We start from the raw sequence: 26,454 nt of genomic DNA, 5'->3' as shown, positions 1-26,454 counted from the left end.
TCCCTCCTAGGAGGCATCACCCTGCCTGTGGAGTTGGGGGGACATGGGAGGGAGGGAGAGGGAAGTGGAATCAATACACAAAATAAGAAAAAAATAATAAAAATAATAATATATATAAAAAGAAAGAAAGAGAGAGGGTGGAAAAAAGGGGAAGGGGAAGAGGGGAGGAAGAAAGAATGGAAGGGGGGAGGATGGGAGAGAAAATATAAACAAGCACTGAAGAAGAGAGAAATCACAGAGAGAAAGCACTAAGTATTACCAGACTGCCTCTGGGAAAAGGAAGGTTCTAGAATTCACATAACTTTGCTAAGAGATCCTAGAAGGCCCCAAGCAAGCACACCCCTCTCCCTAGGAGGCCAGAGAGGCAGAGAACCTCAGATTGCAGAGGCCCGGATCACAGAGCCAGATGCCTTTCCTCTGTGTGCACTGTGGGTACAGCAAGGCCACTGATGGCCTCGGGAGGGAACATGACTGGCTCCTGTCCAGATTTGCTTCCTGGGTGGTTGGGGCACAGAGCCACGAGCAGAGGCTGCAGCCACTGACCTGCTCCTTCCAACTTAATGCCTCTAGCCAAGCTACTGCTTCCTAAAATGAGACTCTGGGGACTTCTGCCATTCTTGGTCCCCTTCATCTTCCTGTGGGGCATCTGGGAACCTCCGCTAGCAGAGGGGTTCTTTGCCAGTAAGTATTGGGGTACAGTTCTTATCATGGAGAGAAGAAACTTCCTGGGGCTAAAGAACAAAGTCTGCTGCACATGGGAGTGTTTTCACACCTCAGCCCCAGGCCCGGGTGGGAGTGAGATGTCTGGGATCATTGTTTTCCCATCACCCCGGAAAGATGTCCTGGGTCTGTGGCAGTTACTCCCCACCCTGATAAGGAATTGTTCATGGGGGTGCCGGCACTGCGGTGCATTAAATGGACACTGGGAACTAAAAAGCCAACAGGGTTTCCATTCAAGGATGAGCCTCTCCCTTCACCACCACTGAACTCCCCAGAGCTGTCCCGCATCCACACAGGACCTTACCTGTGTGGTAAGGAGCAGCCTCCAGGGTCCTTTCAGTGCAGAAGCTCAGAGACTTCATCCTTACCGGCTAAAACACACTGAGCACATGAAGGTAGTGGGGAACGTGAGCGCTTAGGAGGCCACGTGACCCAGTGGGAATTCTGGGTCCACTCCTTGGTAGCTGCGTGGCCTGCGCATGTCCACAGAGCCTCCCCTTGCTGTGGATGCCTCTGTTGACTGTGGATCACTGAGCGCTAACTCGGAAATGTGTGGTGAGGAGGAAGGAGAAAGGCCACGTGCTCAGTAAGTGCTTTGTTTATATCAATCGCTTGCTTTAGCTCAGGCGTCTTGACCAAGGCTTTTCAAACTTTGTTGCATTACCTTCAGGACACAATCCAGGCAAACAGTGAGAGCTACAGGGGCCAACCAAGGACAAAGCCAATTAATTGATCAGAGCAGTCCCAAAGGGGTGGGGAATCTTATAGGTGCTGGGGGGAGGGGCTAGGGAAGGTCCTGGGTGTCAGGTGCTGAGTCCCTACAGTGGAGCTGAGGCCTGTGCTGTGAAACCCTGAGGGTTCCCGGGTCCCAGTGACAGCTGAGGGGCAGACAAGCTTCCTCAGCTCTGCAGTGCTGCCCGGACACGGGAGATCATGTCCTCCAACACCTCAAGGGACACACCTTCTCTTGCTATAGAATCATGCCCAAAAGTCAGAGCAAAGTGTCAAATTGAAGAAAGAAGCCAGTGTACAAGAGTCAGACATTGTCCAGAGAAGAAGAGATGCTGCATGTTCGCCTGCGGGAAAAAGTGCGTGGACCCCAGTGAAGGTACCTACCTGGTCCCCGGGACAACTCCTGACCCCTGTCTTAGTACTGCCGCGCCTTCTCCTGGGTCGCTGGTGGTTACTGTTTCACCAACATTCTCATGGCAGCTGGCTGGTGAAGATTTTGACAGTGCTGGACAGGGACACTGTCCTTTTCCGTTTTTTTTCTTTGATTTCAGTATATGAAGTGAACAACATCGCCTTTTCTTTAAAAAAAATTATGATTTTTATGTGCATGAATGTTTTGCCTGCATGTATGTATGTATGTATGCATACCATGCCCATGGAAGAGAGAAGAGCACACCATATCCCTTGGAATTGGTGACATAAATGGTTATGAGTTGTCATGTGGGTGCTGGGAAATGGACCCAGTTCTTCTGAAAGGGCAGTAAGTGCTCTTAATGCGTCTTTTATCTAGAACCGGCCTTTCCATTTTGAACCTCAGTTCCCCCTTTTGTAAGATAGATATTGTTACTTAATCATGTGGCCACTTGGCTGCTCTCAGGTGCTGTTCCCAGATGCCAAATAACTACAAAGTTTCACTAAGCAGCAACAGCATGTCTGTTTGCAGGATAAGCCTGAGGCAGGTGTAGGGTTTTTCCTGGCTTGATAGTCCAGGCCTCAGACTAACATAAAACCTAGGAGGCCTGCCCTCATCAGTTTAGCCTCTAATACTCCTTTCTCTCTGCTCACATCCTTGGGCTCTACAAAAGACCACCAAAACTATTCACCCATTTTATCAATCAACAAACATTTACGGTGCCTGTGACACCCATGATGGGTTCCATCTGCTCACTGTGGCCACCAAAGCTTTTCCTGGGGAAGGCATATAGGACTTGGAATCTGAAGGATGGGTACTGTGCAGGCAAACACAGGGAGAAGCATTCATGGGAAGGCCCTGTGTTAGGAGACATATGATCAGGCCTGGAGATGCTGACCGGCAGAGAAGGGGGAGTGGACGAGGGAGGGCGCTCTGGGGTCTGGACTCCATCTTCCATGTGATCCTAACCCTGTCTGTGGTCTGGTTGGGTTCTGGTTGCTGAACCAGGGAATCAAGGCTGACCTCAACCTTGACATCCTCCTGCCTCAGCCATCTGAAGCCTGGGGTTCTAAGCGTGCTGGACCACCATACCTGGTAGGTAGGTCATCTACATTGAACTCCCTCACCAGCTATGGGACATCAGGAGAGTCACTGCACCTCTCCAAGTCTCATGTCCTCTACCTGCACAATGAGAACAGTTAGAGGCTGCCACACAAGAGGAAATGTTCACATGTGTCAAATGCTAAACCCCTGGACAAAACTTTATTAAATGCTTAAGTTGGGGATCTTAGTTTCTTTCCTTGTTTCTTTCTCTCCCCCCCCCACCTTTTTTTTTTCTTTCTGAGAACATTCCTGAAAAGTCCATTCCTTGCCAAATGATCTGCTCAGAGCTGCTGTACCAGGTTAAGGTATAGTCATTGCCCATGAAGAGTTCACATTCTCCAGGAGTCAGAAAATATGGGTAAACCCACCATAAATCTTCATCCCAGACGTAAAATGATGCATGAAAATCAAGGGTGATGCATGGACTCAGGAGACATCAGAAAGGCGCTGACACCTGGGAGTGTTTAGAAATTGGAGTCAGGGTCTTCCACACTGCTCAGGGCAGCCTTAAAATTGTTGCAGTCCTCCTGCCTTGGCTTCCCAAGTGCTGGGAGAGCCGGCAAATGCCATCACACCTGGCAAATGCCATCACACCTGGCAAATGCCATCACACCTGGCTGCTGAAAGGGTTTGGAGAATGAATAGGAGAGTGCCCTGCTGGCAAGAGCAGCTCTAGAGTTGAGCAGTGTGAAGGCATGGAGGCAGGGGACAGGGTGACTTTCAAGCATCATTTGAGAGGATGAGTGTTAGCAGCAGCAAGAGAGAGAGACTGTGGAGAGGGAGGGTATGGACTTTCTGGTTTGGGGAGATAACTTTGTCCTGAGCTAGTGGATCAGTTACTCTGGAACCTGATGTCCAGTGGATTGGAGATGTTTGGACTAGATGGTGGCCATTCCTGTCAGAGAGGAAAGAAAGGAGGGCCATTGATGACACAAAATCATTACTAAGTCGTGGTTCAGATGGCTGAGGAGAGACAATGAAAGAGTTGTTTGCAATGGCCACATCTGCTCCTGCGACACTCCTATCCTGACAAGCAAGGCAGTGCTTTGTGTTATCATTCTACAGATGAGGAAGCCAAGACCAACGACGCTGAAGTGACATCAGAGTTCCCATTGAACCGGAAGCTCAGCCCTGAGCTGGACAAAGAGAACAGTGGACTGAGGGAGGGGGGGTTGCCTTCTAGGAGACAGGCATCCAAACATCTGTCTCCCATGATTTCCCCACAGATGTATGCAGTCTGCCACAGGATGCTGGCCCCTGCTTGGCTTACCTTCCACGATGGCGGTATAATAAAGAAACTGAGACCTGTACTGAATTCATCTATGGCGGTTGCCAAGGGAACCTTAACAACTTCCAAAGTGAAAGTGTCTGTGCTGACATCTGTAAAAAGAAACGTAAGTGCTAAACGTTCCCAACCTGCATTTTTACTAAGTCTAAACAGTGATCTGAGCATCAGTCCTTTCTAAGACCTGAGAAGTCCTGGAGGTGCAAATGGGAAAGAGAGGATAGGAGGGAGGCAGTTTTAAAGGGAGCCTGCAAGTCCAAGGTGAGTAGTGGGAATGCACACAGGAGTGCTCAGATCAACTCAGAGAAGGAGCATGTGGGCTGCCATGGTTACCACACTGAAACAACAGGAACAAAGTGCTATAAATCAGGGGTGTGATTACTCTGAGCCCAGCACTTCTGGTTTCCCTGCTTGCCTGAGGATGGGAAATGACCCCATCCCTTTTCATTAGCTGCTGAGAGCTGCTCTGGGAGTGTACAGCAGGTGACAGTGTCCAGCAGGGTAACCCATGAGACACACGATTCCCTGGTGGGGAGCCCCATTTGTCAAGGCCAGGTCACGGGCTGTGGAAAACAGTTGCTCCTGTCTGTAATTTCTCTCATGCATCACTTCATTTCTTCCCCAATAAGAGCTTCGAGTGTATTCCCACTGCTTGTGTGTTCACCTCAAGAGAATATTGCATCTACTGGGCTGTGGACAGTCAGGAAAATGATGCTTACTCCGTATAGTTGTGATGAATAGAAATAATACTAGGATATTTTACATTACTCAGACTGACGTCGGATTCTCAGTGACAAAGACAGCCTTTTACACAGACAGCTACTTTATACTCCAGAGCAAATTCAAAGCAGCCAGGTCTCCCCTGGAGACAAATACATAAGGTCTTCTCCCAGGAGTTATTTTTGCTGATTCAAAGGCAGAGTTTGACACAACTTTAGTCTGTGCATAATTCCAGTCTCAGGCTCAAGGTCTGGCTAGATAATTGTTGTCGTTAAGTCTTGATTTCCCATGGCATTTTCTATCTGGGAACCCTCACCAACTTAGAGTTACATGCATGGGCCAAGGTGACATTCCTAGCCTGAGACTTTTCATGTGTCTTGAGAATGGGTTGGACTCTGAAAAAAATAGCTTATATTTCTTGCAGTGAGGGAGGAGGAAGGCAGAGCGAGAGAGCAGAGGGCAGTGATGTGGGAAGGCCAGCTCCCAGATCTGCTCCCAGATCCATGGTAATAAATAGAAAGCCTCAGAGTAGCGGCACTTGGGAAAAACTCTGATCTGAGAGTTGCTAGACTTTTCTTCCTGAGGGAAAAATAAACCAGCACACACTTTGTGCTGGTAACCTAGGAAAAAAAGGAAAAAGCACTTTCCTGAGGGTGACCTTCACTTCAGCTTACATGGTCTCGCTTAGATGCACACATCCCTCTCCTGCCCAGTTACATATGTCTATATCCATTACATCACCTCCTCGTGTACTCATCTCCCTGCGTACACACCCACTCTCACGTGCCCCTCACCCACCCTCTCTCACGCACGCTTCCTTTACCCTCTTCCTTTTCTCCCCTGTCACTGGTACTTCTCTCACGCCCCTTCTTCCTCATCTGTCACTCAGCACACACACACACCCTCCATCCTCTCGCGTGGTCCTACACAGCGATCTATCTATCTCCACACCGCCGCTGCTGCCTCCTTACACACTGCCTTCTCTTTCTCTCACAGCCAAACTCTGGACAATTATAAGTTGTTTTTCAGGGCCCAACCCATTCTCAAGACACATGGTAAGTCATGTAGTTTCTCTCAGGCTAGGAATGTCACATTGGCCCATGCATGGAGCTCTGAGTTAGTGAAGGCTCCCAGACGGGAAATGCCACTGGAAATCAAGACTTAAAATAACAATTAGTTAGCTGGACCTCGAGTGGCAGGGAGGATGTGCAGACCAAAGTTGCTTCAAGCTCCGGCTTTGAATCAGTAAAGAGACACCTTGGAAAGTGACCTTGTGTGTTTTGTCTTCAAGGGAAGCCAGCCTGCTTTGAATCTGCTCTGAAGTCTAAAGTATCTGAGAATCAATCCTACGTCAGTCAGAGTAATGTAAAATATCCTAGTGTTACTTCTGTTTATCGAAATGATACAGCTTAAGTATCATCTTCCTGACTATCCACAGCTATATGTGTGCCCAGTAGATGGAATTTTTCATGAGATAAGCACACAAGCAGTGTGGACACACTCAAAACTGTTATTAGGAAAGTAGTAAGTTCTTAGAAAAGAAATGTAATGACCCACGAGAGAAATCACAGACAGGAGCAACTGGTTTCCACAGCCTGTGACCCCATAACCTTTCCAAGTGGGGCTCCCACTTGGAATTGTGGATCGGATGGGTTGACATGCTGAGCACTAATTGTCACCTGCTTTAGGCTCCCATGACAGCTCTCAACAGTTAGCTGAAATATCTGGTTGCTATGGTGACTGAAGCCAAGCGTCTCCATCCTTACCCTTGTGTCTTGCAGGCCTGTCTTCCTGGATACAAGGTTGAGCTGGAAGAAGCTCCAGGCCTTTGTTCCTAAACCAAACTTTCTTCTGTAAGCCTAAAAGATGCTCTAGATTGCCTGGCACTGGCCAAGTCTTAGCCATTAAGACTTCTGCTGTTCCCACAATAGAACCCCGGAATTTGCTTATTCCCTTTCTGTCACTCCAGCTTCTCTTTAGACACAATGCCCTTCAACCTTTGAACCCCCTTCTCAGTGTAAAACCTCATCACCTCAACTTTCAGGGCACACACACACACACACACACACACACACACACACACACACACACTCAAGGCCTGGCAGGGGGAGATTTGTTTCCTTTATAAAAAAATTTTATGACATTTCTTTACTTGACAGTCAGGGCATGCACCATGGCAGGTGTGTGACAGCTAAGCTGCCTCACAGGTCCTGAGAGGCTTGTTTTCTATTTCAAATGTGGTCTCTCATATTCATAGACACGTTTCAGTTTTTCTGGCTCACTACATTTAAAAAGTTGCCTCCTTCCACACCCATGTCCTTTCAGAGTTGGAGACATGCGCTCCGGAATGCAACCTCTAGCCTCATGCCTCAGTGTCAAAGGAGTTGACACACTATGCAATGGGGTTATTCCTTGCAACCATTGTTATGCCAGGGTTGCCATGAGCAACTTTCTACACTAAATATATCCATCCAATCCCAGACTTAACATGTCCCTAATCCAACTTCCTTCTGTGTGGATGCCCGGAATGCTGACATCCATTCTAATGCCACCTGACCCAGGAGAAGTGTGATATCAGAGTGAAAAACGAAGACAGTTTGGCTGACAGTGGTTAGAACATCTTAGGCATTACCATCATTTAATCATGTAAACACGATAGCCATTTCCATCTGCTCAGAGGCTGTGATGAACCAGCCTGCCTACATCTTAAGTGTAAAAGCCACCTTATGGTAAAGACAAACTGTTTCTTCCTGTTTGTGATTAACCTCTGTTTCTCAAGGATTGGGCAGTGCCCTACCTGTAACCTTAACTACAAATGGCTCTGTGCTGCCTGTTCCAGGAAACAGCAGCAATGTCTTCGTTTCAAAAGTTGTTTATAACCATCTTGCAATCCTACCTTTGTTTCAAAATGTTGTTAAGAATACCTGTTGTCATGACCACCATGCAATCATATAAACCCACCAAATCCCCCATTTGGAAACCCTCGTCCCACATGTCCAATGCTGATCTCTTGAACCCCACCCCAGGGAGAGGCAGCCTGTACACAGGAATAAAAGAGCTTGCTTTAATGAATTTAGCCATGGTGGTTTGTGTTGGCTGTCTTTCTCCTCACATCTTTGGGATTGGCACCTGGAGCTCTGCTTCGTGGTGAACCCACATTTGGAGTTACTTCCTGGGGCTGTAGCAAACACACAGTTGCACAGTGTGTGCCAGAACCCCCAAACCAAAGATAACAGGTGACACTCGATGAGGCAAAGAGGAACTGAAGAGGAACAGAGGGGAAAGCCAGGTGGAGGAAGAAATGTCACACTACAATTTTAAAGCAGGGAATCAACATTCTTCCATGAGTGGGGTCCAGGCCCCACCACCAAAGCTACATGTGATCTGCTTTGGCCAATGAAATAAAGCAAAAATGGTGTGACTTCCTGGGAATAGGGCTGGGGGTCTTGGGTGAGGAGGGGCCGGTATCACAGAAGTGCTCCAGTCACAAGAGACAGCTGTGTTAGAGAGGCTCATGGGGACCTGGATAAACTGCTCAGCACAGTAGTTTGTCAGATGAGGTGAAAATTCCATGAAGGAAGTGCCACCCGGATCCCACTAGAAAACTAAAAACTGGTCCCAAGTACCAAACACTACCTCACACAAAACAGAAGGAACGCAGAAGCTGTCCCCCAGCTGCCAATAAGCAGGTTTGAGTCTGCAACCCCCACATACAAACACATGAACATACACACTCAAAGATTAAAATACTTTTCTTATTCTTGTCTAATTGAACTTTTGTACATCTTAAAGATTTTGATACATGGGTGCAATGCAATGTATCTTAGCTATACCCATTCCCTCTCCCCTCCCTCTGTTCCCTCATCTCCCAAACATATTTTGCATCTCTACCCAATCTCTGTGATTTTTGTTAATAATCTACAAATTCCAATTAGTTCTACACGTATGTGCCACTGTATGGGGTCATTCACTGGGACATGAGCAATCTACCAAAAGCCACTTGCCACACAAAGGAAAGTGGCTTTACCTCCCTCAGAAGCCATCAGCTGTCATATCTCCTCAGCCGCGGGTGAGACATCAGGAGCCAGCCAGTTCCTGCTTCACGTTAGAATTGTTAGATCTCTTGATCTTATGATGGTTTGGTGTGGGTGACCACAGGTACTAAGTGTGTGTGTGACAGCCACATACTCTCCTGAAGCCCGTCCTTGGGTGTGGAGTTGGAAAGGGGAAGGGGCTTCATACAGACATTCTATCTATGGTCGAGCTCTCAATATCACTTTATTTTCAGCATTGTCCTGCATTTAACCACAACCCAACACAAGAAGAATCTTCTCCAACCCAAGCTGAGAGCAGTGCAAATCAGTGGGTATAAATATGCATAGTTAGGGGACTGTAGAGATGGCTCACAGTTAAGATCGCACGCTGCTCTTGAAGAAGACCTGTGTTCAGATCCTGGCAGCCACAAAGCAGCTTATGACTGTCTGCAAGTCCAGTTCCAGGAGCTCTGATGCTCTCTTATGGCCTCTGTGGGCACTAGGCACACATGTGGTGCACATATAAACACACAGGTGAAATATTCACACACATTAAATACACATTAATAAAAAATGTAAATGTACATTTAGAATGCAGTTTGGAAGTTTGGCCATTTAATAGGTTCCCCTCTTTCCAGGGCCTGATCTCCCTAGTCAGGGGCTTTTGATTAAGTCTAAAGTACCAGATATGGCATCTTTCCTGCATAGCAGGCCTCATATCCAATCAGATGGTTGGTTTTGAGGGCTGTCTACCCCTGTAACCTGTATGCCACTAATGCCCCAGTGAGCACATCTAAGCTGGCAATTCTATATTGTAGCATGCAGGGTCCAGTGCTGGATGAAGATGTCTTTCTCCCCCAGCAGCTGGCACAACACTTTCTGACATTATGAAAGCTAGACAGCAAGGAGAGTTTCTTGATCAGAACAAGATTAGTTTTTCTGTCGTGCATTCCAAGTAAGTGGTATCCTCAGCAGTAGGACCTTACCATCTCACTATGGTGGGGGAGCAAAGACGGTGGGGACAGCCCATGGTTGGTTCTGGTTTTCTCATATATGGGTTTTATTATGCTAAATTATGTTCCTGCTAGTCCTATTTTCTTCTGGGCATTTATCAGGATGGGATGTTGAACTTTGTAAAATCACTTTTCTGCATCCATCTAGATGATCATGGGACTTCTGAGCTTGAGTCTACTAATGTGATGTATTATCTCTATTAGTTTTTATATGTTGAACCATCCTTGCGTCCCTGGAATGAAGCCCACATAGTCATTGTTGATGTACTGTCAGATTCAGTTTACAAGTGTTTTATTAATAATTTGCATCTACATTTATCAAGAAATTGGCTTGTAATCTTTTCTCTTTTCAATGCTGTGTCTCTATCTGATTTTGGAGTCAGAGTAATACTGGATTTGTAAAAAGAACTCAGTAGCATTCCTTCACTTACTAATGTATTGTCGTTTTATCTTCAGTACATTGACTGCAAATTAATCTACTGCTATCTCGACCAACAATTGTGACTGCAATTGTCAGCCTGTTTCTCTGGCACCAGCCCAGACACTCAGGCTACAGCATGGTGGGAATTCTGTTCCCCCAGGTACTGGCTCTGCTGCTGCTACTAAAGATAGTTTTAACTAAATCTCTATCATTCTATTTACAAATAGGACTCGGATTCAAAGGCTGGGGTGAAAACCTGCCAGCTCAGAGAGGCTGAGTAACACCTAGCTAACCTTCTGTTCTTGCTGGTGTCTCTGAAAGACAGTGTCCTTCTGCTCCACCAAACAAACAAACAAACAAATCCTCCCACTCCCTGCTACTTATGATGTGTCTCTATCTGTTCCGGATGCCCTCTGGTGTTATATGATTACTTCCTGTCAACTAGTTGCTAACTCAGCCACTTGACCCAAGGTTAATTTTAGTTAATTAGTGCAAGTGCAAATTCAGGGCTCACAGTGTAATCATATATCCCCCAACAATGTATGAAACAATTTGAAGATTCAGTTGTTACTTCTTCTTTACAATATTAAACTGAAAACTTCTGGGCTAGGTTTATTTTTTTTTCCATTGAGAGACTTTTTTATTATCAATTCAATATAATTAGCTGTTTTAAATATGTTTAAGTTATTTATATCACCTTAGCCTAATTTTAATAAGTAATAATATATGACTAGCAATTGATCCATCTTCTTCTAGATTTTCCAGTGTATTAGAATGTAAATTTTCAAAGTATGACCTAGTAACTTGAGTTTCATTAGTATGTGTTGTAAATGTCTCATTTCCTGTCTAATTTTATTAATTTGTACCTTCTTCCACTTCCTTTTGTTTTCTAAATATTGCTTATAAGGTCAAGATCTGACCCTGTTTCGTTAATCCTTTTGTATTTTCATTTTTATATCATTATTTTCTGCTCTGATAGTCACTATTTCTTTACATCTAGGGATTTGAGGGTTGATTTGGTCATGTTTTTCTAAGATCTTGAGGTGTGTCATTAAGCTATTTACTCGTAATTTCTCTGGTGTGTGTGTTAGTATGTATGCATGTGTATGGAGTCTAGAGATCAACTTTGAATATCACCCCAACGATGCCATTCCCCTTGGTGTTTTGAGAGTGGGTCTCTCACTGGCCTGGAACTCATGAAGCCAGCTAGACTGCCTGGCCAGTAAGTGTCAGAGGTCTGCTCATTTGCCTCCCTAGGGGATTACAACCTCCTGCTACTATGCTTGTCATTTTATGTGGGTGACATGCACCAGATGTAGGTTTCTGTGCTTACACGGCAAGCACTTTCCCAACAGACTACTTCACTGGCATCTTGATTTTGGTTTCTAATGTAGGCACTTGTAGCTATGGATGTTTCTGTTAGAAATGCTTTAATTGTGTCCCAGAAGATTGTCGGGTTTTGTGTGTTCGTTTTGTTATTGTTTCATTTTGAGACAAGATCTCTATGTAGCTCCTGCTGGTCTGGAACTTACTTTGGAGCTCAGGCTGGCCTTGAACTTACAGAGATCCTCCTGCCTCTGTCTGAGATTAAAGGCATGCAACACCATGCCTAGCTTCTGCTTTCCTTTGATCCTAGGGACTTAGATTGTTTTTTCCTATTGATGTTCTGGTGATCTATTCATTATGAAACTGTGTTCTCAGAGAGCACTGGGGTCCCAGCGGTGTACATAGATGCCTGCATTCAGTCTTCATTAGTGTTTATACTTTCTATAGTTTCTTTGCTATTGATTTCTAGTTTTACACCATCATAATCAGATAGAATGTGAAAAAATATTTCAAATACCTTCCTTTCTTTATTATGGTGATATATTATTTATGATTTATTAATGCTTGCTTAAGGATTCAGAAACCAAAGCCAGTCTCAAGATATAGAGATCAGGCAGTGGTGATAGACACCTTCAATCCCAGGACTCAGGATTAAGAGATAGTTGGATCTTGGTTAGTTCAAGGCCATACTGACTACTCAAAACCGATTCAGTCCTAAAAGAAACAGTTTACACAAAGGTTATCTCAGCACCTGGGATCACACGCCTTTAATCCTAGCATTAGGAAGGTATATAAGACAGGAGCAGGGTCTCAGAGACGGCATTCAGTTGGAGCATTTGCCTGTAGCCACAATGAGGAGAGCATAGCAGTCTGAGTGAATCTGAGGAGCAGTGAAGTCGGGAGCAGTTTGAGGATCGCCCCTTTGGTCTGAGCATAGGTAGAGGTAAGAGCTAATGGCTGGCTGCTTTCCTTTTCTGATCTTCAGCTTGAAGCTTTAATAAATCATAAATAATAAAGCACCGCACTTTGTTTTCTAAAGACAGGATTTCTCTGTGTAGCCCTGGCTGTCCTGGCACTTGTTCTGTAGACCAGGCTGGCCTCAAACTCAGAGATCCACCTGCCTCTGCCTTCTGAGTATTAGGACTAAAGGTGTACACCACCACATACAGCTTCAATTTTCTTGTATGCATTAACTTGCTTTGTGTCTGTTTTAGAGAAAGTTCTATGTATCGCAGAGATGAATATGTATTCTGAAGTATTTGAGTGGCATATTCTGAAATATCTGCTAAGTACATTTGCTCCAATATTACTTTGTTGATTTTGTGTCTAAATCATCTGTCAACTGCTGCGAATGGATTATTACAGTTGCCCACTATTAATGAGTTGAGGTCAGTCTTTACATCTAGTATTGTTTGTCTAAAGAAAATGCACACACCACACCAGTGTTTGATCCATATGTTTAAGGTTTTTACTGTCCTCTTGATGGACTGTTTCTTTAACTGATATGGAGTGACCTTTGTTTCTCCTAAGTTTGGTTTGAAGTCTACTTTGTCAAGGATTTGTCAAGGTATAGCTAAACCTGTCTGCTTCCTAGTTTCGGTTGCTTGGGGCACTTTCCATTCTCTCCCCATAAAGGTGTGTTTATTTTTGCCAGTCAAGTACATCTCTTGCTGACAAGAGATGGGAGTGCCTTTTGACTGGAGAATGAGACCACCAGAATTTAGATATTAACAGGCAGGTTAAAGAATATCACTCCAAGTTCAAAGTCAATATAAGAAGCAGTGTTTTATTTTCAGGATTCAGGGCTATATATTAGGATATCATCTTTTTTTTTTAATTTATTTATTTTGGTTTTTCGAGACAGGATTTCTCTGTGGCTTTGAAGCTGTCCTGTAACTAGCTCTTGTTGACCAGGCTGACCTCGAACTCACAGAGATCCACCTGCCTCTGCCTCCCGAGTGCTGGGATTAGAGGTGTGCACCTCCACCGCCCGGCTTGGGACATCATCTTAAACAACAAAAGTAAACAAAAAATGTAGTTACCAGTTAAAGGTGGCTAAAAATTTTAACCTCAGCAGGTCCAAAGGATGTGCAGGCAGATGCAAAGTATCAGAGCCCAAGAGAGTTGAGAACACATAGCTGCCAGGATGGCCTGTTATGAGGAATAATGCCAAGAGCAATGCCAAGGACTTTCCCAGAGCAGGTATCATGAACTAAGCTAAGCAGACCAAAGAGGGCACTGATTTCCAGGGATGCTCTGATGTGGCCATGGAACCCTAGTCAAATGAGCCTGGCATCGATAGGGAGAATGTCACAGGGTAGAGCCATCTCAGTCAGCATAAAGCTGGGTGATTTTCTCACGCATACACACATGTTTATATGTGAAACATACATAGTATTTTTGAAGTTAGAAAGAAAGTAATAACACATATTGCTCATCACAATTTTTTTATTCCACAAGAAGATTGCACTTTGTCCTTTGATTCCTGGAATCTGTGGCAGGGATATGGAGCTTTGTCAATGAAACATCAGCAACTACAGCTCAAGCATTAGGAGATATGTCAGCCACTCTGTGCATTGATGCCAGAGCAACAGGTAACTTTTAGTGAGCAGTGAATTTGCAAGTATGGAATCTTTGAATATTTCAGATTCTAAAAAACTCTTAAGATTATTGAAATAAATCTTCAAGTGTCATAAATAACCATAAATGCCAGTTATGCCTCATGGCAGGCCATCCTGGCAGCTAAAATCTCTCTCGAATACACCCTGACAGACACCCTCTGCCAGCGACCACCTGCCTCCTCTGATGTGAAGGGTTTTCTAACTCTGTCTAGAGCTCAACTTCTTTACCAGGCTGCTCTTCTACCAGAACACTCTCCTCACGTGATTCAGGGACTCATCCTGTTCCGGGCCGTTCAGCCTGTCCCCCATCTCAGATGGATGGCTTTCTCATTACCCTCAGGGTAAATTTCCCTCGGTGCTGTTTCTCCCCCTGCTCTGGGCGTTCTTCATATCTAGCTGGTTCTGCTCCAGCTGCCAGCGGCCCTCCTACACAGATGCCTCCTGACCAGTTCCAGGTGTGACACCCACGTTGGGCCCCGGTGCCCTTCTCCTTGGGGCAGATGCCTACCTTGATCTGCCCTATCTAACGGCTTTAGGGTTGACTAGTCCTGTATCTGAAGTGAGTGGGAAAAGGCAGAAAGCCTTTTCTGAGAACATGTGTGAAAAATAATGCTAAAATATTCATTAAAGATTAATGTTCAACCTAGCAAATGTATGAAGCACGCACTCACCCACTAAACTATCACTGAGGTCAAAAGAAAGAGTATGTTCCACATCAGAGACATTTTGTTTCCTTCCAGATCTTCTTACATCCCCCCAAAGATTCTTATAACCCATAATAACATAATAACCTTTTTGCTCCTTTCTTTATACTTTCAAAAATATATTTCCCCATACATATATACTGTTTTTGTTTTGTTTTGTTTTGTTTTACAGACAGGGTTTCACTATGTAGCTCTTACTGTTCTGGTACTCAATCTGTAGGTCATGCTGGCCTCAAATTCACAGAGATCTGCCTGCCTCTGCCTCCCAAGTGTTGGGATAATTGTGTGCACCACCATGTTTGGCCGAACGTATCTTTTATTATTATCTTCTGTTCTGTGTAAACAGAATCACTGGAAAATAGTCTTTCGTTTCTTAACGTATGAAAATCTGCGATCAAGCGCATGTGCGTGTGCAGCGCGCGTGTGTGTGTGTGTGTGTGTGTGTGTGTGTATGTGTGTTATATAGATGGGAGACATTTCAGGCTATATAGCCAAGTCTGGGGTAGGTATGTTACACAATTTCTGTATCTTCAGCTTCTAGATGCCAAAATGTCTCCCACAATGTCTTAGGAGTTTGCTGGCTGCCGTTGATGGTTGAACTTCTATTGTTCCATTTCTATGACATCTGTCAGGGTGTTCACCATTCTTGTAAGACTATAGACATAGCCCAGAGTGGTTGCACATGCCTTTAATCCCAGCACTTGGAAAACAATGGTAGACAGATCTCTGTCAATTCAAGACCAGCCTCATCTACACAGCGAGTTCCAAGTCAGCCAAGACTAAACAAAGAAACCTTGTCTCAAAAAAGTATACAAGTACATAATTATGGATGTACTTTGAATTTTTAATATTAATGAAGCTAAGTCCCTTCTCTTATCTCTATTAACCATAGAGACATTTGGCCATATATTTCCTATTCAAATTTTTCTTGCCTTCTCTGAGTTTGTCTCGACAATTTCTGTATCTAGCCTTTCAGCAGTTGTAAGCTTTATAAAAATTTTCAGTCAGGTGGTGATGGCACACACCTTTAATCCCAGCACTTGGGAGATAGAGGTATGTGGATCTCTATGAGTTCAAGGCCAGCCTGGTCTATAGAGGGAGTTCCAGGACAGTGAAACCTTATCTTTAAAAAATTCTCACAATCAAGAAAAATCTCCCAAGATTTTTATTGGCTTATTTTATATACTTATAATATATATATATATGTGTGTGTAAGTATATATATATGTGTGTATATATATACACACACTCAAATATATGTAATATTTGTATAGTATTTTGTAGAATTTTTCAACGTCTTATTTCTTTTTGGCATTGGATACCAAACCCAGAAACATACATAGTGAGCGAGTTCTATATCACAGAGACACATCTCCAGCCTTGAATAATGGGTTTTTTTTAAAGCCCTCTCCCTTCCCTACCTCAGATTCTTGAATCTTCTATTAACTTCATTTCTTTAACACTTTGAGTTTTTAATTATTCCTTTAGTGAGGTCTGTTTATGGCTCATCTCTCAAGGTTAGCTAATGCCAGGACCTTGCTTATTCTAACTCTCAAGTGTTTCCCACAGGGTGTCCTAAGCCAACTGGACAGACATTTTGCACAAACATTTTTTGAAATTCTCTACTGCCTCCAGATTCCCCTTACTAATTCTACTGAGGACACTTGCCAAGCAACTTAGCTTGTCCTTGGCTTTTGTTTTGTTTTTAACACAGTGATACATTATATTTCCAGGTATTCTGTTTGGTGCTTTACCAAGTATTTTTACCACTTCGTGTTCTCTTTCACCTCAACTAAGGTATTAACATTCTCTTTAATCTATGTTCATTTCATACTGATGATGTCGATCTTCGTTGTTTTATTAAAATGCTTTTATAACTGGAAACATTTTAGATATGCATCTTGTATGTATCAGATTGGATTCCTGAACCTACACAAAGGTAGGAAAACCCACATACAGGAGGCGAACATTCCAGGTGGCTAGCTTTATGCTGCAAGCACCTTTACCAGCTGAGCCAACTCACTGGCCCCTGTCACCGTGTAACTGAGAACTTTAATGTCTAGTATCAAAAGATTTCAAGTGGCTTTGTTTTGTTGGTCATTTGAATTTCTTCTTCTGAGAACTGTTTGTCCTTCAGCCTCCATGTGCCTAAATAACAAACATAAGAAGAAGAGTGCTTTCATTTTTTTTAACCGATGGATTTTTCTAGATGTTTTATTTTACTGTTAGTAAATAATCATTCCATGGCCAAATTAGTTTAAATCTACTAGTACTACTGGTTGAGACCGTTTTCAAGTGTTTGCATGCTGATTATTTTGTCTTTTTGTTTGTCTGTTTCTGTTTTGCTACTGAAGAAACACATTAAAACTGTCTGCTGATCAGTCCAGCTATAATAGCAACTCAGGTAACTTTAGACCAGTAGTTCTCAACCTTCCTAAAGCTGCGACCCTTTAATACAGTTCCTCATGTTGGGGTGACCCCCAGCCATAAAATTATTTTTGTTACTACTTCGTATGTGTAACTTCGCTATTGTTACAAACTGTAATGTAATATCTGTGTTTTCAGACGGTCACAGGTGGTTCCTGTGAAAGGGTCGGTTAGCTCCCAAAGGGGTCGAGACCCACACATTGAGAACCACTGCTTTAGACCATTCCAATAAGTAAAGGTAAAGTCAGATTGCCTGGGGTCTCCCCCCACATCTTTGAACACCAATCTCCTGAAGTGAATAAGACGGTGAAGCAGGGCAGCCACAGGCTTCTGATGGTCCCTAATGGAGGGAAATGAGAGAGCACAGTCCACAAGCCTCTCCCTTGGTGGTTTCTTTTAATTGCTCAGCAGAAACTAACCCATAACTTTTGCCTAAAGCAATCACTTCAAGCTAACCCAATGCAACTCTAAGAGCCTGGCCCCGGTGCCCATGTCAATGCCCTTTCTGCCCAGTGCTCCTCCCTAATCCAATTCCTCACTTCACTCCCTAACCTTATTCTTGCCTTGTGATGAAGGACGTCATTCAGGAATCTTAAATTCTGCACTGTAGAGCGCTTTCGAGTAGGGTCTGTAATCCAGTCATCACCAGCTTGCTGAGTGGACTCAGGTAGACCCAACCAGTCTGTGCCTATTTATTCTCCTTTACTATTTTTGTATGCAAAGCAGGGTTTCTCTGTGTAACAGCCCTGGCTGTCCTGGAACTCACTCTGTAGACCTGGCCTACCTCAAACTCAGAGATCTGCCTGCCTCTGCCTCCCAAGTGCTGGGATTAAAGTCATGTGTCATCACCACCCAACCTCCTTTATTATTTTTTAAATGACTTATCTAGTGCTATTTTATATATATCTATAAATATTTTGCCTGGATATATGGCAGCAAATCCAGGCAGTGTTTAGGAGACCAGAAGAGGGAGTTGGATCCCTTGGAACTGTAGTTAAACATGGTTGTGGGCTGCCATGTGGGTGCTGGGAATTGAACCAGGGTCCTCTGCAAGAGCCGCCAGTGCTCTTAATTGATGAGTCGTCCCTCCAGCCACGCCCCTTTGCAATTTTTAACAAAATACTTGAGCTGTACAAATGTATGGGTATAACAAGAACAAAGGGTTGGCAAACAGGATGTGTAGTCCACAGCTCCGTACCCAGTTTGTTGTCCCACCTGACTAATGGCTTCGTCTGTTGTTGGGTCGGGGACAAGAGGAGTAAGGGTATTAATGCCTTTGATTTCAGGCACCCTTCCCCAACCCCCTTCCGTGTTTGTGATTTTTCACTTGATGGGTCCCATTTCTGTCTCATCCTTTGGGGTAAAACAAAGCATTTCTTCTACTCTAATGCCACACCCCACAGAACTCCACCCCATAAATCAAGGCACTGACCCCTTGGCCCCTTCTCGCCACATCCCTTTCTGACTTGACTTTACCCTTCCTGGGTCTATATACCAACAGTGACACCTAGTGACACCACCACTCATGTAAGATGGATTTGGACACAATCTTCAGATTGTATGCTCTTGATAACCCGCTGAATGTTGTTTATACCTTCTGTAGCATTTACTTGCATTTGAAAAGACCTTTTCAGACCCCCCAAATGATTGAATGACTCATAGTGACAAACCAGGTATTGTTTAAGAGGAGAACTTATTTAGAACATCCAGTGTCATTTTTCAGTTCTAAGTCATTGGTGTTGCCATCTTTAAGTAAGATTTTGTTTCCATGGACTACAAAGCAGAAGTAGCTTGTGGGGACCTACCAGAATGGGGGGGGGGCTGAAATAATCTAAGAAGGGGCACACCCAGAATTCAAAGTGATAGTGTCCTCACTGGCCAAACAAGCAACCCACATGGAACAGTTTTCTCTATCATGTTACATCAATATGCAGAGATAAATAGTTCTAGGATTCTTCGTGACCTCTAAAAGGTGGGAAGGTAGGGAAAATCCAAACTGGAGGGAAGAGCTAGGGACTGGGGAACGGGTGGGGTCAGAGGAAGTAGGTGGAGCATCAGACAGTCATGGAACTATAATCAAAGGGAGGGTCTGTGTTCCTGCAACAGCTTATTGGGGGAGGATGTAAGGCTGCTGGTGAGTAACTCCAGAGGAGTCAGTAGGCAGAGGAAACATTGTTCTGGGCACCCTCACCCCCTCCCACACGTGAGGACGGTCTAACAGGAGATTTCAATGTGGTCTTCCAAGACTTCTCATGTAGCTTGAGTTCTCGATGATACAACCACAGGCGTCACACTGCTGATTTTAAGGTTTGACTTTGCATCCCCTAGAGGAGAGAGGGATAGGATGTTAGCAATCCAAATATGTAGAGAAACAGACACGGGCAGGATTGGGCTTTGTGGTTTAAGAAATGCTCATGTGTGGCTTCTCCTACAGACATGGATGTCCGATTTTCTGGGGCTTGGCAAAATCAGGTAGTTTTGCAAGTGGAGAGGGTTTGCCTGCGACCAGGATGAAGAAATGGGGGTCCTCAGATAGGACTGAATGTATGAACTGGGAGGTGCATTGCTGTTCTGTCTTCCCACAGTATGCGTTTCTGAGGCCTTTGTAAACGGGATGAAGAGGGAAGCACTTTGCAGACCCTACCGGACTCTTCCAGGTGCATGCAGACGTTGCCACAGTCGGCATGACAGCAGCGAGGAAGTTCGGCTCCACAGTCTATGTGAACCCTGCAGGGGCTTTTGCACTGTGTGCTGGTTGGGGGCTTCAGGCAAGGCGGCAGTTTGGGCCTCGTTAAAACTGTGAAGGAATACATAAACAGCAATTTCCCCAACCAAGAGCATTCACTATTGCCAGCACTCCAACAATCAGGGACCCCCTTCGCCAGCCTTTCTTCTTTCTCTCCCCGCCCGACAGCCTAGTCATCCCCCTCACTCCCGGAAGCCACCATAACGTTGTCCTCGTGGAATTTAAACTCACAAACCCAAGTCTATTTCTCAGAACAAAGAGTCCTAATATATCTAGTACTTCATTTTGTAGGGTGGAAGGAATTGGGTCCCGTGACGGGAAAGCACCTGCCTCCTGGGGTTTGAGGTTTTAGTCCTTTAGGCACTTGTACAGCCTGTATACAAATCTCTTGTCAGAGGAATAGCCCGAAGGGACTCCCTCCCAACCTTTGAGCTGTTCCTTTGTTCTACCCTTGTTCCCTTGGCTGTGCCGAAGCTTTCTGACTTAAGCCCTCTGTTGATTCTTTCCTTTATGTCCTAATCTACTGGATGGAGTCTTCAGAAAGTTGTTGCCTATGCCTGCAGCCTGAAGTGTCTTCCCACGGTTTCCTCTAGGTCGGTGGTTCTTCAGCCTTCTCTTTACTACGATTCCTCATGTTGTGGTGACCCCCCCCAACCATACAATTATTTTCATTGCTACTTCATAATTGTAATTCTGCTATGGTTATGAATCATAATATAAATATCTGATATCCAGGATACCTGATATGAGACCCCCCCCCTTGTGAAAGGGTTGTTGAGCCCTCAAAGGGGTCGTGACCTACAGGTTGAGAACCACTGCTCTAGGAATTTCAAAGCATCGTATTACAATAGACATTCCAAAGATGAATAATCCATTGAACAGGAGTAAGAATGACTAATAAACACATTTAAAAAAAAGTTGAACATCTTTGGACAGAAAGAAAATACAAATTGATTCCTTCATACCCCAGCCAGAATGACAAACATCAAGAGAACAAATAACAAATACTGGCAAGAACAGAGAGGAAAGGGGGAAGCATTTAAAACCCCGTAGAGGGAATGGGGATTGGCTCAACCTCTTGGAAATGAGTAGGGAGATTCCTCAAAACTAATAGAACCACTGTAGCATGCCACTGCACTATCCTTGGGGATGTCTCCCAGGAATCAGAGCCACCATACAATACAGATACTGCATACCCATGTTCATGGCAGCAGCATCCACAAGTCAATGTCTAGAATTAGCCTAGGTTGCCCATCTGTATATATACATGATGGGATATTATTCATCCACAGAAAAGAATGAAATTGCATCATTTAAGGGAAAAAAGTCAATGGAAGTGGACATCCCATTAAACAACAGAAATCGGACTCGGAAAGACTAGCGATGTCCATTTTCTCTCATATGTAGAATCTAGTTGCAGAAGAGTCCTATTGTGGGAAAGAGACCTGTGGGAGGGAGTAGAGACGCTTGGGAAGCAGGAGGGAGGGGACATGATTAAAGTATCTCTCCCACCTGTATGGAAATGTCATGTCAAAACCTAGATTCTGTACAAATGATAAATGTTAATTTTTGTTTTCTTTTGTTTTGAGGCAGGGTTTCTCTATGCAATCCTAACTGTTCTGGAACTCTCTTAGTAGACCAGGCTGGACTCAAACTCACAGAGATTCCCCTTGCCTCTGCCTCCTATGTGCTGGGATCAAAGACATGTGCCACCACTGCCCAGTTTATGTGAGTTTTTAAATTAAAAAAAAAAAAAGATTGAGGAGAGAAGGCTGTTCTTTCAGAGAACTATAGATTCTCAGTTCCCACATGACCACTCAACTGTCTGTAACTCCAATTCCGGGAAATCTGAAGCCCTCTTCTGGCTTCTGGGGGTACTGCACACACGTGGTGCACAGACATTCATATAGACATACACATTAAATAAAAATAAATCTTAAAAGAACAAAAGGAAAGATTCTACCTTTCCTCCCTCCATTTCTCCATTTATTGCTGGAAAAGCCCATAAACCTCAGCTTTCTCTTTAAATGTTTCCCCTTTCAGAATCTACACATCATCGTACTCCCTTCAATGCTGCAGAATGCTTTTTCTTTTCTAATTACTACAGGGCTTCTATCAAGCACACATATTAATTTTGGTCACTGCCCAATGTTGTAAAGCACTCAATTCTCTTTAAAGTGTGGGGGCATTCAGTAAGAAATCAGAAGTCCTTTCCCAATTTGTGGTTCATTTCTGGAGCTCAGGGCTGAGAACGTCAGCTCCTAGTAGCTTGAGCTAGATGCCTTCCAGACAGGTTCTGAACCTTCTGGAACTGTCCACAGATAAGTTCTACTCACTGTGGCTGCCACAGTCCCCACCCCACCTCCCAACATCGATAAAAGCAGCATCTTATTTGAAGCATCAGGAGACCCTCAGGGTTGAGACCTAAATATTTGGTTTCCTCCCAGTATCCCAGCTTTCAGAAGGAGAGATGTTCTGGGGTGCACCCACCCACCCCTGCTTCCTCCCTGCAGTAGGACTAGACAAGGATTAGGAGGATTCCTTTCCTACCCACTCTCTATTTTGAAGCCCATCCAAAATACTTACTGTAATCGGAAATTTGAATTTCAGAAGAAAGTCTATCCTTCCATTTTGCTAACACGGGAAGGCCCAATGTTCCGAGGAGTAACAGCAACTGGAACACAGACCAGTTCATGAGGCCAACTGTGGGCATCAGGGTGCGAAGCTGCAGCAGACTCGGTGTTTCCACAGGACCTGCTGAGGGAGGTGGGAACACTCACGCCTGGCCTGTCAGCGCCCTGCCTGGCTCTACACCAGCTCCCTCTCAGATCTTGCCACCTCCTGACTGGAGGTCAACTACTCACAAGTGTCCCCCCCTTACCTCCCCCTCATTGCAGAAAGGGGCTGTCACACCTTCACATGTTTGTGTCCTGTAATTTTTAAAAGCAAAAAAGCACAAGGAAAATTAGAGGCTTAGTTATTCATTACGAGTACTGGCAGTCATTTAGAGGCCACAAGCCAGCTTTTCTACTCTATCAAGATGCAGAGCTCCTTCATCTATATCTAATGAATATACACATTTTTACTAAACTGTTATCTCATTACACCTACTGTTTCTAGTATTTGTCATTTAATCAAATACTAATTTTCTGTAGAAATAGGATTTTGGGGGGTGGATGCCACCCATTTTTCTTGTGTAACACACACTCTCACACATACACAAACACATACTCACACTCACACACTCACACACACTCACACATACACACACACACACACACACACACAGACACAAACACACACACATACACACCCTTACTGAATTTTTACCCAGTGAACACACCCATGTAGGCATCACAAGGCTGGTTTAGTTCCCAGGACTGAGAATAAAGTTGAATTCTGAGTCTGTATTCTGCAAGCATTCAAATGAATAGAATGTGAGTTTACTAAAGGAAGGACATAGCCACACTCAGGTGAAAGAATAGTATGGGGCCCATGACGGAGTCCACAGCTCTCTAAGGAAAGGAAACCAAGCCCAAGCTGCCTTGCCTGCTCCATCTCACCAACTGATGCCCAGTCATATGCTTGAAAAATACTGTCATTAATTCTTTTAGAATTTTGCACAATATTCTTGGATCGTATTTGCCCCCAATGCCTCCAGTAGCTACCCCTAGATCCACCCTACCTCTTCACACTCCACATCCTCTTTTTCTTCTTCCCATAACTCCTCAAAGTCCAATTGAGCTGCTCATATCCCGGGGTGTGGGGCCATCCACTGGAGTGTGGTTGACCTAGCAGAGACCACACCCTTAACAAAACATCCATGGCTCCTTTGTTAGGGGTGGGAGCTTGTGAACTCCTTTTCTCTCCATGATAAAATGTTGACCACCTTGGTCTTGTGTGGCAAGCACGGCTACTGTGAGTTCATGAGAAGAGGTCCTGTCATGTTCAGAAAACACTGTTTTACTTGGGTCTTTCCAGGCCTCTGATGACTTAACACACTAAGAACCCTGTCGAGGAGATGCCAGCACAATGCTTTGGAAACTCACAGCCTCCAGAACTGTGAGCCAAAGAAACCTCTACTCCTTACGGATCACCTCATCTGGGATAGTCAGCTACAGCAATAGAAAATAATCAAGACTGCAATGGTAAACAGGCAATGGGATGATTGGTAATGGGATAACTACCAGGATGCAATGGGGTCTCAGCATCACTCCTTCGATGGTCCCATCTACATTAAAACTCAAACCTAATCATGAGGGGGGAAAATCAGACAAACCCTGACTAAGGACATATGACAGTTAATAGTCACGCATAATTCTCTATGAAAGCCATCATTGTGCAACCGGCAAAACTCGGAAGTGCCCTAGATTACAATATGTTGACAGATGAATTGTGGCCATATCAAAAAGCATGTTCTAATGCATGTGGGAGGGGAACCACTAACGACTTGAGATCATGGGGTGTTATTCTAGTAACTACCAAATGCTTCCCCCACCCCCAAAAGTTCTCTGTATTATGTTTACAATCCTTCCAAAAGTTTAATAGAGTTTCAAACTAGGGGGGGAAAATAGGAACAATCAAATTACTTTGGTGACATCCTATGACGATTGGTGGATCTCTAACATGGAAAATGCTGGGTATGGCATCCACCATGTGGTTTCAGTAAGTTATTAAATAATATAGAAAGTTATTCTCTCTCTAGAGGTTCGTGTGTTTAATATTTCCTTCAAAAATATTACTCTTTTATTGCTTTTTATTTATTTATAGTGTTGAGGATCAAATCCAAGGCCTCTCTCCAATGTTAGGTGAGAGTTCTGCTAAGATCTATCTTTAGCCCTTTTTTTTTTTTTCCTTTAGAGACAGGCTCTCAACAAGTGCTCAGGCTGACCTTGAGTTTATCAGCAAAGCTGGGATGGCAGATACATTCTGCAATACTTGGCTTTTCATTTTAAACTGGTTTGATTTGGTTTGGGCATAGGTCAGGGTTTCTCAGCCTCCAGCACAATGAGTTCTTTAGCCAGATAACATTGCTGTTAAGGTCCGTGTTTGCACTGCAGAACATCCGAGGCATCAAAGGCTTCTGCTCACTGGGTATCAGCAACACTCCTCCAGTGTGAAAATCCAAACTGCTTCAAATGTCATCTTAGAGGCCAAACGCTCCTGTTTAGGGCTGGAAAGATGACTCTGTCTGTAAAGTGCCTGCTGTAGAAACATGAGTCCCCGAGACCAGATCCCCAGAACTCAAGTGCAAAAACCAGACATGGCATAAGATGGAAAGTAGAGACAGCCAGATTCCTGAAACTCACAGCAAGTCCAGCTGACTCAATGCACTTTGGGTTCACTGAGGAACTCTACCTCAGTAACTAAAGGTGGTGAGTGATCAAGACAAGACATCAGATGCCAACACACACACACACACATGTGTGCGCACATTACACTAGCAACTGCACACAAATGCAGATGTCAACAGACACCCAGAGACATTGGGTCCCCTGGATCTAGAGTTACGAGCAGTTATAAGCTGCCTGACTGGGAACCCAACTTGGGTCCTCTGGAAGAGCAGCTAGTGCTTTTTAACTGCAGAGCCATCTCTCCAGCCTCCTTCTCCTTAAAACCATTTACTATGTATGTATTTATTTATTTATTCATTGATTTATATGTAGATCCTGTTATTTACTGATCAGTCATTTTCATTCTCTCTAAAGAAATCATTCGGACATTTCCTGAAAGTCTGAGTACATTCCTCCACAAATCTTTGTGTCTCTTTTACTGTTGGTGAACCTTTACTTCTGATGGACCTTTACTCTTGATGGACCATTCATTTTGATGGACCATTACTTCTGATGGACCTTTAATCTTAATGGACCTTTATTTCTTATAGACCTTTACTTCTGATGGACCTTTACTTCTGATAGACCTTTCCTTCTGATGGACCATTACTTTTGATGATCTTCACTTCTGATGGACTTTACTTTCTCATGGACCTCTTGCTGTAATACAGATTCCAGGTTGGTGGGTTTTTTTTTTTTTTCCTCTCTCTCAACATTTCACATATACTCTACTCTTTCGTGATGACTGCACTATTTTTTTAAAAAGGTTAACTTTATTACTTTAAATTACATCTCTGGGCCTGTGCACATGTGTGAGGCACCATTAGAGGACAGAACATCAGAATTCCTTGGAACT

The 26,454-nt window shown here is 44.1% G+C and overlaps 1 protein-coding gene across 1 annotated transcript; it reads left to right on the top strand.

Moving 5' to 3' along the window:
* The first annotated feature begins 425 nt into the window (after nucleotides 1–425).
* On the top strand, nucleotides 426–6,780 carry LOC127225372 (WAP four-disulfide core domain protein 6A-like). The gene is made up of 4 exons (XM_051188833.1): nucleotides 426–681; nucleotides 1,697–1,828; nucleotides 4,195–4,362; nucleotides 6,755–6,780. Exons 1-4 carry the CDS (start codon nucleotides 561–563, stop codon nucleotides 6,778–6,780), a joined length of 447 nt encoding a protein of 148 aa, XP_051044790.1. The 5' UTR covers nucleotides 426–560.
* Nucleotides 6,781–26,454: the final 19,674 nt, after the last annotated feature.

The sequence above is a fragment of the Phodopus roborovskii genome, unplaced genomic scaffold (assembly GCF_943737965.1).
Source record: "Phodopus roborovskii unplaced genomic scaffold, PHOROB, whole genome shotgun sequence".
Classification (NCBI taxonomy): domain Eukaryota; kingdom Metazoa; phylum Chordata; class Mammalia; order Rodentia; family Cricetidae; genus Phodopus; species Phodopus roborovskii.
Note: the sequence above shows the minus strand (reverse complement) of the source record. Positions and strands in the feature narration are given on the sequence as shown.

Coding starts and splice junctions, on each gene's coding strand:
- LOC127225372 (XM_051188833.1), top strand. CDS start 561: ATGCCTCTAGCCAAGCTACTGCTTCCTAAAATGAGACTCTGGGGACTT. Junction 1,829..4,194: donor GTGCGTGGACCCCAGTGAAG/GTACCTACCTGG, acceptor ATTTCCCCACAG/ATGTATGCAGTCTGCCACAG. Junction 4,363..6,754: donor TGACATCTGTAAAAAGAAAC/GTAAGTGCTAAA, acceptor TGTGTCTTGCAG/GCCTGTCTTCCTGGATACAA.